Source organism: Camelus bactrianus, chromosome X (assembly GCF_048773025.1).
Source record: "Camelus bactrianus isolate YW-2024 breed Bactrian camel chromosome X, ASM4877302v1, whole genome shotgun sequence".
Classification (NCBI taxonomy): domain Eukaryota; kingdom Metazoa; phylum Chordata; class Mammalia; order Artiodactyla; family Camelidae; genus Camelus; species Camelus bactrianus.
In genome coordinates this window covers 89,772,321-89,790,075 of record NC_133575.1, presented here as the reverse complement: position 1 = coordinate 89,790,075, position 17,755 = coordinate 89,772,321, and the positions used below count along the sequence as shown (strand labels likewise).

Below are 17,755 nucleotides of genomic sequence, written 5' to 3'. Positions count from 1 at the left end.
AATCCTTGGAACCTGTGAATGTTATCTTATATGGCAATAAAAAGGAGTCATTGTAGAAGTAATGAAATTGAGAAACTTGAACAAAGAGTGGGTAGATAATCCCCCGTAGCCTCCGAGGGATCACACCTTTGCAGACACCTAGATTTTAGCCTCAAGACACTGATTGCAGACTTCCAGCCTCCAGAACTGAGAAACAATAAATTTCTGTTTTTTCAAGTGACCAAGTCTGTGGTAATTTCTTACAGCAGCTTAGGAAACTATTACAATATTATTTTTCTTTTGAGTATATGGTTTTTAAATATTTCTCCAACTCTGTAGTTTGTCTTTTTATTCTCTAAAAATCATCCTTGCGAGAACAAAGTTTTTCTTTAATTAAATTTTTAAAAAAATTTTTGAGAGAGGAGGTACTCTTTTTTAATTAATTGATTGATTAATTAATTAATTAATTAATTTTAATAAAGGTACAGGGGATTGACTCAGGACCTCATGCAAGCTAAGCACACGTTCTCCCACTGAGCTGTACCCTCCCCTCCAAAGTTTTTAATTTTGATGAAGTCCAATTTATACATTTTTCTCGTATGGGTTTTTCTTTATGGAAGATGTGCAACTGTGATTTTGCTATGAAATCTAAGAACTCTGCCTAGGCCTAGATATAGAAGATTTTTCTATGTTATTTTTTCTAAAAGTTTTATAGTTTTACATTTTACATTTAAGTCTGTGATCTGTTTTGAGTTAATTTTTTATAAGGTGTAAAGTTTAGATCAAGGGTTTTGTTTGTTTGTTTGTTTTTTTAAGCCTATGGATGACCAGTTTCTTTGGCACCATTTGTTCTTCCATTGAATTTCTTTTGCACCTATGTCAAAAATTAATTGGGCATATTTACGTGGCTCTATTTCTGGGTTCTCTATTCTATTCCATTAGTCTATGTATCCATACCTCTGCCAAGACAACATTGTCTTGATTACTGCTGCTATAGGAAAACTTCACATAAAGTAGGATGATTCCTTCCACTTTATTCTTCTTTTTAAAGATAGTTTTAACTATTTTATAACCTGTCTGCCTTTTCATATACATTTTAGGATAAACTTGTCTATCTCTAAAAAATCTTGCTGGGATTTTGATAGAAATTGTGTTAAATCTATAAATCAATTTGAGAAATGTTATAGGCTGGATCATGTCCCCCCAAATTCGTATGTTGAAGCCCCTTGTACCTCAGAATATAACTGTATTTGGAGATATGGTCTTTAAAAAGGTAATTAAGTTACAATGAGTTCATTAGGGTAGGCTCTAATCTAATATGACTAGTGTCCTTAAGAAGAGGACATTTCAACAGAGACAGTATGAGAAAAGATCAGGTGAGGACACAGCTAGACGTCAGCCATCTGAGAGCCAAAGAAAGCGGCCTCAGAGGAAACCAACCCTGCCTCCGCTTTGAGCTCCAACTTCTAGCCTCCATAACTACGTGGAAATAGATTTCTGCTGTTTCAGTCACCCAGTCTGCGGTATTTCCTTATGGCAGCCCTGGGAAACTAATACACGTGTAATTGACATTTTTACTATGTGAGTCTTCCAGTGAATAAACAGGCTATGTCTCCTGATTTATACAGGTGTTTGATTTCATCAGCATTTTGTAATGTTAGGTGCACAAATTCAGTACATGTTTTATTACATTTAGACCTAAATATGTTATTTTTCTGAGCAACGTAAGTGATGTTGAATTTGAATTTCAGTTTCCATATGTTCATTGTCAGTCTAAAAATGTGATTGACTTTTGTGCGTTGGTCCTGTATCCTGCAATTTTGCTGAACTCACTTATTTGTTCTAAGAGGTTTTTTTTTTTTTTTTTTGGTAGATTGTTTGGGATTTTCTACATAGACAATCATGTCATCTACAAATGAGAACAGATTTGGTTCTTCCTTTCCCATCTATATTCTTCTCTTTTATCATCTTATTGTAGTGGCTAGAACTTTCAGTACTATGTTGTGTAACAGTGCTGAAAGCTATAACCTTTCCTTGTTCCTAATCTTAGGAGGAAAGCATCCAGCCTTGCACCCAGATTCCACTGTTTCCACTACTGTGGGCGGGTGAGCTTGCCCTGTTACTGGGAGTGGTCTCTCTGCTAAGTCCCTGCTTTGGTTTTTTTGTTTGTTTGTTTGTCTATGACAATTGAAGATCCTGAGTTTCAAGTTTCCAGTATCCAGACTGGGATATATGACAGATAAAAAACAAACAAACAGGGAGGCCACTGCAGTGTCATTCTTCAAGTACTATCCCTGGACAGTCCATTTTCTTCTTTGCACTTTCAGAGTCACTTTACGATTGTCAAATTCTTTACAGCATATTTAGTTGTACTTAGAGGAGAGCAGCAGGGAAAAGTGAGTCTATGCCTTCTTATCCCTGGACCACTTAAAAAATATTATGTTATAAAATATAATGCAAGTCTTTTTTTTAAAAAAAAACGATGAACCTAGACTTTTTTTTTACTATGGAACTTAGAGATACTTTGAAGTGATTTCTCAGGTTGGTAGAGTTGATCATGGGTGGAGTCTAGCAGTTCAACTGCCAGTGCCCAAAGGAGGAGGTGCTAGGCTGTTAACAGAGGATACGGACACCTATTGTTGGACCCTTTTGAGTAAATAGCGTGTGAATGCTTGTGACTTCAGTGTTATCTTTTAAAACATAGCTAATGCTTCCAGGCATTTTGCTGATCCGTGTAGAGAAATAGAGCTTAACTCATATTTGTCAACAACTGTATGTTTAGAGTGTTCTTAGGTATGTTGCATTAGCCAATCAGTTCTGCATTATGAGTCTTCATATCCTGGACCAGTAGACCAGAGGGCATGATCCTTTCTTTTGTTTTGTGTTAAAGGGTACCTAAAGAATATTGCTTGGTGGCTTGGGAGGGGATAGGGAGGTAGCCAAAGAATGAAAACAAAACAAAAAAATATAATTATTCAAGTAAAAATGTAGCTTACCACATGAAAGATACTGAGATTTTCACAAATTATATAAAGAATTTTCAAATACATTTGAATATTTTTTCTCATTTATATATGGCATTGCTGTACTAAAATAAACCTGTACTGTCTAGATACTAAATCTGAAAAGTTCTGATTTAAATGTTTTATTTCATTCTAAATTATTCTTGACTTAAATATCTAAAGCCTGAGAATTTCCATATCATTGTGTTAAAAAGTGTAAACTTTCTGAAATTTAATAGTGTATGCTCAATTCCATCTGAAATTTGAAAATTATTTTACATACCCATTTCTAGGTCTCCATTTGATATCTCTTACATTTAATGTTCTTAGTCCCTTTGCAAGTAGTTCTGTTTTGGTATTATGATGATGATGATGATGATGATGATGATGATGATGATGATGATGATGAAGGTAGATCCCAAGTGAGAATTGGATGAAAAAAACAGTTGGAGAGAAGTGGAAAGCTGGGAATGTGGGTATCTGAATCTCTGAGTGTGTACATGCACATTAACTACTTATACTCTATTAATTACATCTCTTTACATCTACCCGTTAAGGACAAAATCCTACCTATCACCACAGCCAATCTTCCGAGAAGTTTGGAGTGAGCAGGAGTTTTGAGGGTGGAGAACACTTATAGAAATAACAATATTTTTAAACTGGAGACCTGAGGTCATTGTGGAATTTCACAATAGATAAAAAATTTTACATATTTGAGGGAGCAAGAATAATCATTTTGAAGCATAGTTTGAACTAAATACCTCAATGACAACCAAAAGCCTCAGACATCAAATGAATGTTTGAGGCAGTAACCAGTTCACAGACTGCTTAATTTCTGCTAATACCTTGAAACATTTTTTAAAACCAGCAGGCCAATTCTTGACATTCTTGGGAAAAATCTGACTTCCAATTTTCCTCTAATTTAGCTTACATGCTCCCGCCCCACAAAATCCTTAAACCTCTGTTTTCTCATGAAATTTAGTACTTTCTGGTTTGACTTTTTTGGGGGATATCATTTAACACTTATCTTTTGTTTATAGAAAAATCAATGAAATTATTCTACTTTCTTCTTTCTCTTTCCCTTTCTCTTTTCTTCCCAATTTTAGTTGCATTGTTTCTAATTTGCTAGAGTATATAACTATATATATATATATATATATATATATATATATATATATATATATATATATATATATATATATATAAATCATATAACATATAACTGTATTCTTCTGCCCTTGTATCACCTTTATTTTTGTCTTAGCTCTAAAATGAAATATATTAAATGCTCATCATCCTTTTTTTTGAGGAAAATTTCTCAATCATCCCTTTGTCAGACAAATCTCATACACTATTTAATTTCTTAAGATGGACTTAATGGGTTTAGAATTCTCTGAGTTTAAAAAAAATTAAGCTTTTTATAGCCTTGATGACCAACTTGTCTGGATACAAAATCTTTGTTACCAACTCTAAGTATTTTTCTACTTTCAAACTTAAGATATAATTTGCATACAGTAAAATTTACCCTTTTAAAACTGCATATTAGAACAAATCGTTTCTCAACTTTTAAGAAATATGTATATAACCACCATCACAATCAAGATATAGAATGGCTCTATAATACCAAATTTAATGCCCCTTTGGAGTCATCGTTCCACCTTCAGGTCCTGGAAACTAATGATCTGTTTTCTGTCTTTATAGATTTGCTTTTGGAAGAATGTTCTATAAGTGGTTGGCTTTTAAAAAATAATGCTTCATTTTTGCTTAGCTTTGTTTTTTTTTTAAATTATGAGGCCAGTCTGATTCTCTTACTTTTGTAAATCATTTCTTATTTTTGCCTAAAATCTCTGAAATATAAAGATTTTTCTTTATATTTAAAATCTAATGTCTCAGATATATCTCAGAGTTGATTGTTCCAGGTCAAATTTCTGGTACTGCATTGGCCCTATCAATATGTACATTTAGGCTCTCTTTTATTTCTAGAAAACTTTCCTAAGTTATAGTTTTAAATATTATTCTCTTTCATTATTTTTTTTCCTTTTCAAAGATTCTCATTAGACACATATTGGATCTTTTTTTGCTGGTCTTCCATGTCAAACAGTTTCTTTCTGACCTCTTACCTCTTTATCATCTTACTTTCATTCTTTTCATTGTTTCCTTGTTTTTCTTTAGTGATCCTTATTAAGTTTTCATATTAATCTATTCTTCTTTAGGCACTTTTATTTTAATGGCCATTTCCAATATGATTTTGGGTTTTTTCCTTCTATTTTATTGTCCTGGGTTTAATCAACTTTTACTTTATGTTGATGAATGTTTTTTACCCACTTCTTTTCTTAGTTTTTAGATTTCTACTTCAAGATATTTTTTTATACCTTCAAATTGTTGAAATTTTGTTTCTTTTGAAGTATTCGTTATAATTTTCTTTTTTTTATTCTTTATTTATGAGATTGTTTATCAAATACTCCTTTTTTTTTTCCCTGATTCTCATGTTCTGCTTTTTTTCTATAATAGCTTGGCAAAGATGAAGATTGATTCCATTTTTGGTTTTGTACAACATGGCTGGCAGTTTGTGGGTGGTTTCTAAGATAATAAGCTCAAGAATACCCTCTTCTCTTCATGTAACAAAGCATGATTTCTTTACTGAAATCATAAAAAAAAATTGGGGGTACAATGGAAGGCAGAAGTGGGAAGGGTTGATGGGTCCTACCATGTTGACATTTTTTCATTTTGTAAGATGATAAATTTTCCCCTCTTGTTTCTTCTTTCCTTCACGGTGCTTTTTTTTTTTTTTTTTTTCCCAAAAGTCATCTCTCCCTTCCTTTTTTAAGCCTTTTCTTTCTCCAAAGAGTTCCTTCTCCAAAACTGCTTTCTTGAGTTTTATGCACACTTCTAAGTCACTTCTCTAAAGGCTGAGTTTCCAGAGAAGATTTTCAAAATTTTCATACTTGGGGTCGACTTTCTTTCTTCTGATGATTTTAGATCAATCTTAGGCTTCCTACTAGCTTTCCTCCTCTCTCTTTCATGCAGTATTTCCTGAACTGCCCTTCCTCTACAAGACAGCAGGTGGTGGGGGCCTGATAGATAGCTCATTGTGATTGCCTATTTATTTTTCTTACAGATAATTTGGAATTTGGATGTTCTCTAAATTTTGGTGGTGGTTTTGTGTAGTTTCATTTGTTTTTGTTGTTCTTTACTGCTTGGAAGGGGGCGATAGATGTGTTAGGAGATTTGGATTTAGGGTGATGCCCTTTTTGACCACCCATATACTTTTAAGGGAGAAACTGTCAAAATGAGACAGATCTTAAAAGATATAGTATACCTTCTGAAGCACAGTCATTCCAGTGACCTTTTCTTAAATAATTTGGAGCTATAGTGTAGTAAAATGCTCACAGAGAAAGTAAAATGCTTATGCTTTGAGGTTAATGCATCACTGAAACGCAATAAATATAAGAAAAGCATATTTCCTGAGAACACTATTTATAAAATGCCCATCGAGACAAATTATTACCACTGTGTATTTATAACAGGATAATTAATTTTTAAGTTCCATAAGAAATTATGTTCTAGATGCAGTGATCTTCTTTTAGGATTTAAGAACTAGATGCACTTTCAGTATTATTAATTCCAATCTAATTCCATTATACACTCCAGGGAACAGGGACTATTTCATTCCTTTGTGAGCTGAATATATCAGCAATAAAATTCAAACTGGATCTCCAACTTCCTAGCCAAGATACTCTGTAGTTTAGTAGAAGCAGTTTTGATTGTCCTTTATAAATATTAGCTAGAAACGAAAGTTAGGCTAAAATGAATAGGGCAAAGAGATGGCAGAAAATCAAAGAAAAATTTAAGACTTCTCTAAAATCATATATCAAAACTTTCATGCTTGAAATTTTATTGTGATAATATGACCTTGCACTTATATAACCACTGATTAATTTGTTATTCCCATTTCCTTGTGAAAACATGAATTACAGACTCCAGGAAGATGAAGAATAGCTGTTATTGAGTGCTTATTACATACTAAGAACTTCGTTTGCCAACATTTAAGAGGACTATTTAAAAATATGTTTATTAAAGATGATAAGCCTCTTTAATCTTCTTAGTATGAAAGATGGTACTAGGTACGTGTCCTGCCCAGAACATAGGGGTAGGAGCCTGTTTCTTTCACTGTCCCATTCTGACATTGGAAGGCAACTGTCATTGTTTACAAACGACACTGAGCAAATAGAGTATCTATATGTGATTTCAATATATTATAACATGTTTGTTTTGCTTTTTGAAGACTCTGTTACTGATAGATTTAGTAAAATAAATATGATACACATATCCAATTTCTTCTGTCACACAATTTTCTTTTTTCATTTTCCAAATGATACAAGTACAATAATTAACTTTATGAGGTTTACTCTAATACCTGACACAAATTTATGACATGATCCGAGATTGAAAAACTACTAAAATTGTACTTACCATAAAGAATTGCAAGCAGAGACAGCGGCATGACAAGTAGTCCCACCAGCATATCAGCAATGGCTAGGGACATTAAGAAGTAATTGGTGGCATTGTGCAGTTTCTTTTCCAAGCTTACTGCCATGATCACGAGAATGTTGCCACCTATAGTCAGGATTATTATTATGACGATTGAAAGTGCTGGCCAGTTTTGTACCCCGTCTGGGAATTTGAAGCGTCCACCATCGGAGGTATTGAAAATGTCAGTTACTATAGCTGCTACTGGGCTCACAGAAATATCACATTGCCAAACCAATAGGCCAATTAGGTGCACACTGAAAATTAAGAAAAAAAAATAATCAGGTACATATTATATTGCTTATACCCAATAAACTGCTTATATAAAACAACTGCTTTTTCTTTTTCAACAATCATTATTTTCATCATCATCATTTCTACTGTCTTAATTAAATCTTGGTATTTCTTCTTTCTTCTTTCTATCCCCCAAATACTGACTTTTATTGAGTGCTTAATAAGACTCAGGCACTTAGCTTACTGAAATATATATAGATATATAATTTCATTTGATCTCATACAACATCCTCATGAGGTCCGTACTGATTTCTATCTATTATGTAGGTAAGGAGACTGAGGTTCAGAGAAGTTAAGTAACTTTCTCAAGGCAATATAGCCAGTAAGTAGCAGAGGAGAGGTTTGTACTCCAGTCCCATTGATTTCAAAGCCTGTGCTTTTTAGATGTTTACTGTATACAACCAATCTGAAACCACCTTATTGCTTGATTTGTTGCCTGACTTCATGCTGGCCCATAGTTTCTTAATATCTGTGCTATAAACTTTCTTCTACCTGACACTCTCCCCATTTTGGTTGTAGGTTTTCTGAGTCCTTTTCTAGGCTAGAAAATAGTTTGTGGTGATAATTAATTCCTATGGGTTTGCTGCTTTCCTATGCTGGAAATGCAGTCTCTCAAGTCATTAAAATGTACATTTCTCATGATGGTACTTGTGTAGATTCAGCTAGTAGAAATTGCAGGCCAAGTGGCAGACTAATGCAAGAGAGATGGATGTGGTTATGTTTTGTACATTTCAAATTAATTTCCCCTGATGGTGATATGAGATTTTTTTCAGGTTACACACATTAGTGTAAGTCCCTAAAGTGTCTAATAAACCTAACATTTATTTTCCTTAATAAAATACACAAGACAGGTGAGCATATTCAATACTTCCAGCTTAAAAGCAAGATTTATTATCTGCGAATGACTGTCTTATGTGTATTGTGTGTTTAGTAATAGCTATTTAAGAAATATTAAGCAACAACTACACTATATGTACTGATTGTTAAACCCTGATATTATTTATAGAGGAGAAAATTTCCTCTGTTGGTACTGTATGTGCTAACCAATTTTCCATGCAGGAAAATTACATGGGGAGGTGGAACACACGACATTACAAAATCCAGAGTCTATGAGTTCCACATAGATGCTTTTATTTCATTATCTCATTCACTTGCTCTTTGAAATAAAAATATTATCCTCACACAGGGAAAATATATGGGTAATTTGACTATCGCTTATTATCAATCATCAGAGAAACTTGCAGTAGTAAAACTAGATGATTATGATGATCATAATCATATCTATAAAATTGTACATGCACACACACACAAACGTGCACCATACTTTCTGAACTAAACCTGGAACAATGAGCCTGAAAAACTATTGGCATTATTTAAACTTAAGTAAAAATATTACAATAATTTTCTACCATATTTTTAAAGTATTAAAAATTATTTCTCTTAATCTTATTAATATACTTCATGTATTTTAAGATAATAAAGAAATCATGAAAATATTTTGACTTTCTCATTCTACAAGGGATAAAAACTAGTACTTCAAACATTTAGCTTAAAACTACTTCCTCATTAGTCAAAGCTACCTGATATCCTAAGCAACGTGTTAGATGGGACATACATAGTAATTTTTATTCAAATAATGAGAAGTAATCATTAAATTCCTTCAAATGCTAGATGAATTTTTCACTGGGACATAAAAAATTGAGCTAAAATTGTATATGATTCAAAAAGTCTGTATCATAATTAATCTGTGATTAAGGTGAATAGAAGTTACTGAATAAAGGACCAAATAAACAGAAGCAAGTTATTTGCTCTCAGCTTTGATTATTCTGTCACTGCATTTGTTGCATTTGACATATGGCCAATGTCCTGGCCACACGACCTTAATGGGTTTCTTTGACCAATCACTTAACTTCTCAGAATATCAATTTCCTCATCTATACAATGAGGATGATCTTTATCACACTGTTGTGAAAATTAAATGATATATGTAAAGTTCTCAAAATAACACTTAGTCATGATAGGCCCTCAGTAACTGTTGGAGCTTAAATTCTTTTTGCCTTCAGAGTTAAAAGTTTTTTTATGATGGCTATACTCTAATTCAAAGTATTTCAAAATTTGTCAAGAATTTAAGTCCTGGTTTTATTTTAAGAAGATACTTATTTATGCAGAACTGGGCTCAGTGATTTTAAATCCAAGGTCTTTTCTACCTGATGAAAAATACGTTCTTCTGAAATTAAAAAAAAACTCTGGTTTAATTAGTTGATGATCATTTCTAGTAATGCCACAAGACTTTATGCTCACAATAATATGCAGCATCTTCAATTGACAGATGCAGAGCCACAAATATGTTTACTCTTAAGCCTAGAGAATATGGTCCTAACAGAATATGTTCAAGTTCAAATTTTCTAAGTGAATTGTAAAAACATCTAAATCTTTTCATATTTCTACATAAATGGTAGAAGAATGCAAGATAAAATTGTACATAACAAAAAATACATGAAAGACTGTGTCCAATTATGAATTTTATAATTTGAGTATCTTAGAACTTTGGGGTAGAAAAACTACTTTAAACATTCATCTTGTCTACCTCCACTAGTCAAATATATTTTTATTTTTTATTAAAGAGTTTATGAGACAAATACTGAATTATTGAAGAAACTTATAGAATCTAAATATAACTATTATGAATTATTAAATAAAGTAATAGTTTTGGGGAAAATTCTAAAAGAGTTTTTACTTCAGTTTCCTGGTTTTAATTCAATTAAATTTAATCAAATCTTATTGAGTGTTATTTATGAGCAAATTATTATGATTTTTACTGGAATCATTCCTATTTTTTACAGTATTGTAATCAAGAATTGACTGCATTTTAATTAAACCTAGTTTCTAATATTTACATGCTCAGTGAAAAACACACAGTCCCTTTACAAAAAAAGGAGTAGTTTAGGTCTAGTTCCTAAAGCTTATGTTAATTGTTATTAAGCCCATAGAAGTCTCTTAAAGTATGTACACAAAATCACAATTTCTCTCTGAACAATTTAAATAATTTATTCATTGCTACTAAATTTTTAATGAAAATATAATCTGACATTCCTGGTAGATAAACAAATCATAATTTGATTTAAAAGTCTGAGTACATTTTAAATCTACTGAGTTTTTTGCATGGTATATGACAATGGGCATTATTAGAAGAGATGAATGGTCCCTTGTTTCCCTTGATAGAATGGGGAAAAGTCTATATGAGTTCTTTAATTTCACACCAGAATAATTTGGAGCCCTTTAGGGTAGCCCTGCATTTTGGTATGTGGATCAATGGCTAGATACTAAGTTGGCACAGGCACGTGGAGTAGGAACATTTATTCTTTCATTTTCCCATACCCGGCTCTCCTTTTCCCTTCTTTATCACTGTCCTTCACCCTGTTTTTTATCTGTCTGCTCTAGTTTTCTTGGAATCACGCATCCTTGAGACTATCATCACTACAATGTACAATGACGTCCAAGATGGGCTACAATGGCGCATATTGCAGAGGGGCCAGTGTTCACCTACTTTACATCTACACTGCTCTGTAAACTTTTTCCTCTGTGTGCTCTTTTGTAGGAATCATAGAGGAGACTGTGTAGGAGCAAGGTGATTCAAGGCTTTTCGATTGTACTGATTAGAGTTTAGTATTTAGTCTTGAATCCTTTTTATGATGCTGTCATTCCTCAAAGAGTAGGTTTAGAAGAAAACAACCTAACCTTTTACTAAGTTAGAAACAGGATACACCTGGATTAGATCACGTTTAGATTTGCTAAATACTTGAGTCCACTTCTTTACTTATCCCTTTCATGTTACATTCTGTTGACTTTAACTACTCAGTCATTGTATCAAGACTTCTGAGAACAGCATTGTTTCCCTCTGCCCAGCTACATCCTCCAACCCTTACTCCCTAACTTTTGACCCATTCTTTTGCAACCACAACTATTCTTCATAAAACCGGAGGCTTATAAGACATTTTATTCTCTTGGCTGTTCAGTATATTCAGGAAGGAAAAGGAAAGAGCCTTTCTTATTTCTACATTTTAATCATAGAGAAAGCAACCACAAGCATCAGAATTATTTTTTAATAATACTACTTGTTTGAACACATGACTGATTGTGCTTATTTGGAGTTCAAATTATTGTTTTTTCCCCCAATTATTATTTTTGATTAGGAAGCACCAATAATAGTCTATTGAAATGCAAATTATTTATGCAGATTGAGGCAATAGCTGAATGATCACACAAAAACCTTTCTAACGTTTTTGAGCAAACTACTATAAAAAGGTTATTTAAAAAATAGTAAGTAATAGCATCCTTACAGGAACGAGTGCACCGCTTTCCTCAGGTTCACCATGATTGCTTTAGTCTTAAGCAACCAAAGTTTAAAATTGAGAAGAAATTAACAGATCGAATTCATTATGCCATCCTTTCTGGGGAGAGAGGAAAAGAGAAAGAAAATTAGTTAAAAGTTTAAACATTCAGTTAAATCAATGTAAATATACTTAAGTTATAAGAAACAGGCAATACTAAATATAGCAAATAGGTAAGCATGTTATATCATATAAGTGATAAAAATGGTAAAGAGAATAGATTTTCTATTTATTTACCAATATTCAGTCATCATAGTTTTTCTAAAATTTCCTGTATGTCTTTTATTTATGTGGGGCTTCTACTAAATCTCCCCCTGTTGGAGTACAAATCAATGTTTTAAGAAAGAGATTAAGAATATGCTTCTTAATTTCCAAACCATTGGGGGAAAGTTTGTGATCTAATAATTAAACAGCATGTGTAAAGTGAAAAAGGTTTCATCTTGTAGAAATGTGAAAAACTAAAACAAGTTTTAAGCATTTTTATAAAGTGAACATATTCTGTACCATATTTCTAACTTTTTTCCTTCAAAGTGAAGCAATCTGCATTTTCATAGATAGCTTTACTTATACTTTTGCATAAATCAACACTATCCAGAAGGTAGCAACAGGTTTATACCAAAATAAATGAGTTGATCAAATTTACTATATTAAATATAACAACCATTCTATGTACCAACTAGTTAGTATCCAACATAGTATGCTACAGTCAGGGCACATGGAATAATGCTGAAAATTGCAAACAGAAGGTCAGTTGCCCTAGAGGATTGAAACAAAAATCTTTATTTTCTTTTAGTTTCTTTTATTGATTAAGAACTGATAATGCATCTTCAAAGGAACTAGGAAGGAAACATGAAAACTCTACAAACATCAAAGAATTTCAGAGTGAGTACCTTTGATTTCTGTAGGCTATTTTGAAGGAGTTATTTGTTGCTTTGCAGAATCTCACCAAATATTTACATAACAGATTATTCACCACTTAGCTTTCACTGTATTCAGTGTGCTAAATTGTTGGCCAAGAGTAGACCGGATGCAAATTTGCTGAGGAGCTCTGCTGTGCTCCTTGCGGAGATAACATTTTTACACGGAGTAAAACACGTCACTATGAATCTTTATATTGATATTGAAGAAACACTCAGTGTTAATTCTAGTGATTAACACAGAGGCCCCTTGGTTTATCTGCCTAGCAATTTCTAACCAGAAATAGAATGGGTAAACCTCTCTGATCTTCATCTTACCTTTTCTATATCTTCTATTTCAGGATTTCGATGATACTCTCTTCCTATACCAAACTTCTAACTGCATTATTTTTGGGGATTGTGAACTATTATAAGAGTCAGGATTGTGATGTTAAGTTTGCATGAGGTGGGCTGTCAATGAGAAAAATTCAGTTGTGTATGTGTGTGACTGTTAATGTGCATGTGTGTGTGTGAGAGAGAATTGAATATCTTGAGAACATAGAATAACATTGAAAGACCATCCCTTTTGTCTAATTTGTAAATATTTTCAAGGAATATGATAAAAATTTGTTGATAATCTTTTTTAGTGTTTTCAGTTCCTTTTAGAAATTTGGAAATAAAATTTTAACAGAACAAATTGCACCACCTTATTTTTCCCATCTCACTTAATAGCACTATTATTCTAGTCGCTCAAGTTACAAATTTAATTTATTCTCTCTTCTGATCCCTCTGCTCTCACTAGTGAGTTCTCTTAGTGCTACCTCCACAAAAATCTATCTCAAAAATCATCCTCTTAACTCCAGTATGAGAAATGTTCTATCAGTAATTCTACAAAAAGGGGAGGGGATGCAAAACCTCTTAAAGCCTTGAATAAGATAAATTAATAAGAGAAACAAAAAGACGTAACAACACAACTCTAATTGAACGCTCTGATCCACATACCTCTCAGACTCCACCAATCTTTCATAGTGGAATTCTTACAGTTATGTGCACACACGCATACACAAAATAATTGTGAATTCAAACATTCAAATTTGGGAGGACTTGTGTTTTATAAAGTAAAGAAAAAAATCACTTGTGGGATAACTGACAGAATGATTAATTTTTAATGAGAATTTATATGATTTTCATATAAACTATGATTATGTAATAATATAAGAATGTTATAAGAAGATATATGTACATTTATATGTGTGTAGATATATGTATTTGTGTGTATACATATAATTTTGTGTACAGAAAAACATTGATTAACCTGAAACTAACTGTCTCAAGCATGAAGAGAAAATCTCAGATTAAATCACAAAAATAAGTTCAGGTTCAGTAAATACACATTCAAACCAAGCTCCTGTTTCTTTCTTCAATATAAATCACAAACCTTTTCATGTTCTCTTTAAAGCTCTGTAAGCTCTTCAGGCATCACTAACAGTAACTACATTTGTTAAGGCAAAAGAGGGGACAAATATTTGTTTTCATATAGTTCTTAATAGTATATAAGATATTACAGAATAAACTTAATGTGGAATTTTGATTAAGCAAAACTCATACCCTGAGTATTACATTTAATTGATGCCTACGAAATCTATACCCATATGGCAACATATGTCATATGTCATATATCTTACAGCATATATCATCAAAAATAGTATGAACACTTGAAAACAATTGACCCAAAATAGGATTTCCACTGTATATTCAGAAATAAACTTCAAACTATCAGAATCAATATCACTCACACAAATACTTAAAAGCCATTATTCATAATCATCTTGGAAGTGAAAATTAAAAAAGTAAAGACTGTGGGGGAGAAAGGTTGGCATGAATTAAAAAGAGCAAAAGCTATTTTTGACTCTTCCAACATGGCCTCAGGTTAGATTTTGGAATTTGTTAATTTAATAGCTAATTGATATGATTCTTATTTGGTTCTAAATTTTAAGAATGACCATGATGGGAACTGGTTAAGGTTGCTTCTGCATACAGCTCCGATTTTGACTTCTTAGTGGACTTTAAGGGTTTTGCATGGGCATGAGTTTAGACATGCTACACTTCCTGCATTCATTGGACAATAATGTGATGATTCACTTGAAGACCAGTGCCATGCTGTCTCTAAGGAATACCCAGTTTTTCATGCCAATTTGCCATTCAAGTGGGATATATATGGCCATCCATGTGATCTGTAGAATACTGTATATTGAATTCTTTGGGAACACTACAAAGATGAGAAAAGGAAATCACTTTTGCACATTATCTCAGTTTTACACATATTAAATGTAGCTTATGAAGAAGCATCTACATTGCCCTCTATCAGGAGAAAGAACAACAACAAGAGAAAAAAAAACCATGATTTTGGATTCCAGTAAAGTCATAATTAGGGATTAAGTTTTAAGAGTCAACTGTTAAGCTAGTGGAGAGTAGACATTAAATTAGAGGAAAAAAATAAAGAGGGAGGGCAGCAAATAAAATGGAAAGAATAGGCAAAAGGGAAAATGTCAAGGGAATTATTCTGAGAAGGAACAGAGTTTATACTATGCAGATTTGTCTGAAAGGAGATTGCTGGAGACCTTAGCAGCACTTCAGTAAAGTAGTGTGGAAAGGGAATGTAGTTGGATGAGGGGGGAGAAGAATACTGACCAGATGAGAGGAGGTGTTTGGTGAGGAAATGGACAATGTTCAAAAGGTTTTGTCCACACAGCAGAGGCAGATGCATACTAAATGTGTACTAAAGACAACTTCTTTAAAAGAAGGCATCATATAAGTGTACTTTCCAGGTAACTCTCACTCTCTGTAGCTACATGCTGGATACAAAGTTGTTGGCTGATTGAAGGAAAGGGAAAGGGAGAGAATTGAAGAGATTTAAGGTGTGAAGTCAAAAAATCCTAAGAATAAAGAAAGAGCTGAGGTTTTGCCCAAATTTTGTTTGGGGAGGATAGAAGTCTACAACTTTATTGAAAACCCTGGACATTTCCTTGCATTTTCTAAAGCTAACCATTTATAATTCATTTTTTAACCATTACCTTTTCCACCTTTGACACTGAAGAATAATTGGTCATGTTTCAATCACATTTTCTATCCTCAAATTGTTTCTTATTCTTTCTTTCCCAAACCTGGTCAAACATAATACTGATGAGACTAAAAAAAAAACCGCCATTGTTTCTACCTGATGTTTTAACAAAATTTGGCGGGGGTGGTGGTGATATGGATTAACCCATAAAAAGACACAGTTTATATCAGATCTCTGGAAATTCTGTGAGCTCATCATGATGACCCAGCAGACTGTCTTCTCTCATACTGAAGAGCTTATGTCTGACACTGAATGTTTTTAAAAATTATTGAATAGACAGTCAACTGAGATCATTCTTCTCTGACTTTTTATAATAAAGCATTTAAAAGCTGAATAATAAAACAAGTGGAGATTTAATTTTTGTCAGTTTTCACTGTTCAGAAATTATGGACTCATAATTCAAAAATCATCCTTCTGGTTACTATAGCCACTGAGCTTTTAGCAGATGGCTAAATCAAAAGTGAATTAGTCACAAATGTTAAAATTAGTTCTGGGAAGACTATGTTAATGTGGCACAGATTTACAACATTTTGAGGGGAAATCATTTAATTCAAAAATTGTCCTTAGGCTAATGAATATTGCAGGAATTTTTCTTTCAACTTCAAATGTACTGTAGAGATTTTCTAATAAAACATATAATTGTCATATGAAAAATCCACCTTTGCCAACTATAGTCAAATCAGATAATAACTATTTATGATTTTAATGAAAAATTGCTAAGTTCTTCAGATATAATCAGTGTAATGAAAGACTTCCACCAGTCAGCTCAGGATTTCCAAGTGTGTTAAGCTCACTTAGAAATTTATTCTACAAAGTTAAATAAATGCAAAACTTCTACCTTCAAGTGTAAGTCTTAATTTCTTCTATAGCTCTGAATTTACCGAACTCCTAGGGCTGAAAAAATTAGGAGTGACCAAATAATACAGTCCTTTGCCTTCAGACAGGTCTATATTTAAGTCACTTCAAGACATTTGGTAATTGATATTCTTTAGGACAACCTCCAGGAAAGGCAATTTCACAACCTTCGAATGAATCTGCTTTGCCCCAAATGTTATTTTATGTTAGGCAAAAAGCCTCAAGCTATGAGTCTTCAGTGGGAATGATTAGTTCTTACTAAGTCAAGTATCTATATCACAAGATAATACAATACTAGCAACTTGCTTCCTGCGTCTTTCTTTGGCTTGCCTGAACATCAGCGCTTCAGACAAAGAACAGGATACTTCCTTATAACGTGCCGTTGAGAAATCTAATGGTTCTAAATATACAATGATATATACTGGGTGATTTTATAATTTCTTCTCTAAACTGAAACACTTTTGAAAGTGAAGGGTGGAGGCAGTGGGTATTAACTGGATGAGACTCTGGGTCTCTCTCCGATATTTCATTAGATCTGGTAATAAGATGATTATTCTATCTGAGTGCAGGTCTAGTGTCACTACTCCCTCAAGATAATGTAAGTGGTTGTTTAAACAAATTTAACTTTTCTTCCTGTACTTGGAATTAAAATGACACATGAAATATTTACTCCTTCCTTGTATTTAC

The 17,755-nt window shown here is 32.9% G+C and overlaps 1 protein-coding gene across 1 annotated transcript in view; it reads right to left on the bottom strand.

Moving 5' to 3' along the window:
* The window catches only part of HTR2C (5-hydroxytryptamine receptor 2C), a 98,602-nt gene extending 86,422 nt beyond the window's left edge, over positions 1–12,180 (bottom strand). The window contains exons 1-2 of the mRNA XM_010956882.3: positions 12,146–12,180; positions 7,455–7,768 (exon numbers count right to left, since the gene is read on the bottom strand). Of these exons, the coding sequence (XP_010955184.3) occupies positions 7,455–7,768; positions 12,146–12,180 (349 nt within the window). The remainder of the gene's footprint in view (positions 1–7,454; positions 7,769–12,145) is intronic.
* Between the last annotated feature and the right edge of the window lie 5,575 nt (positions 12,181–17,755).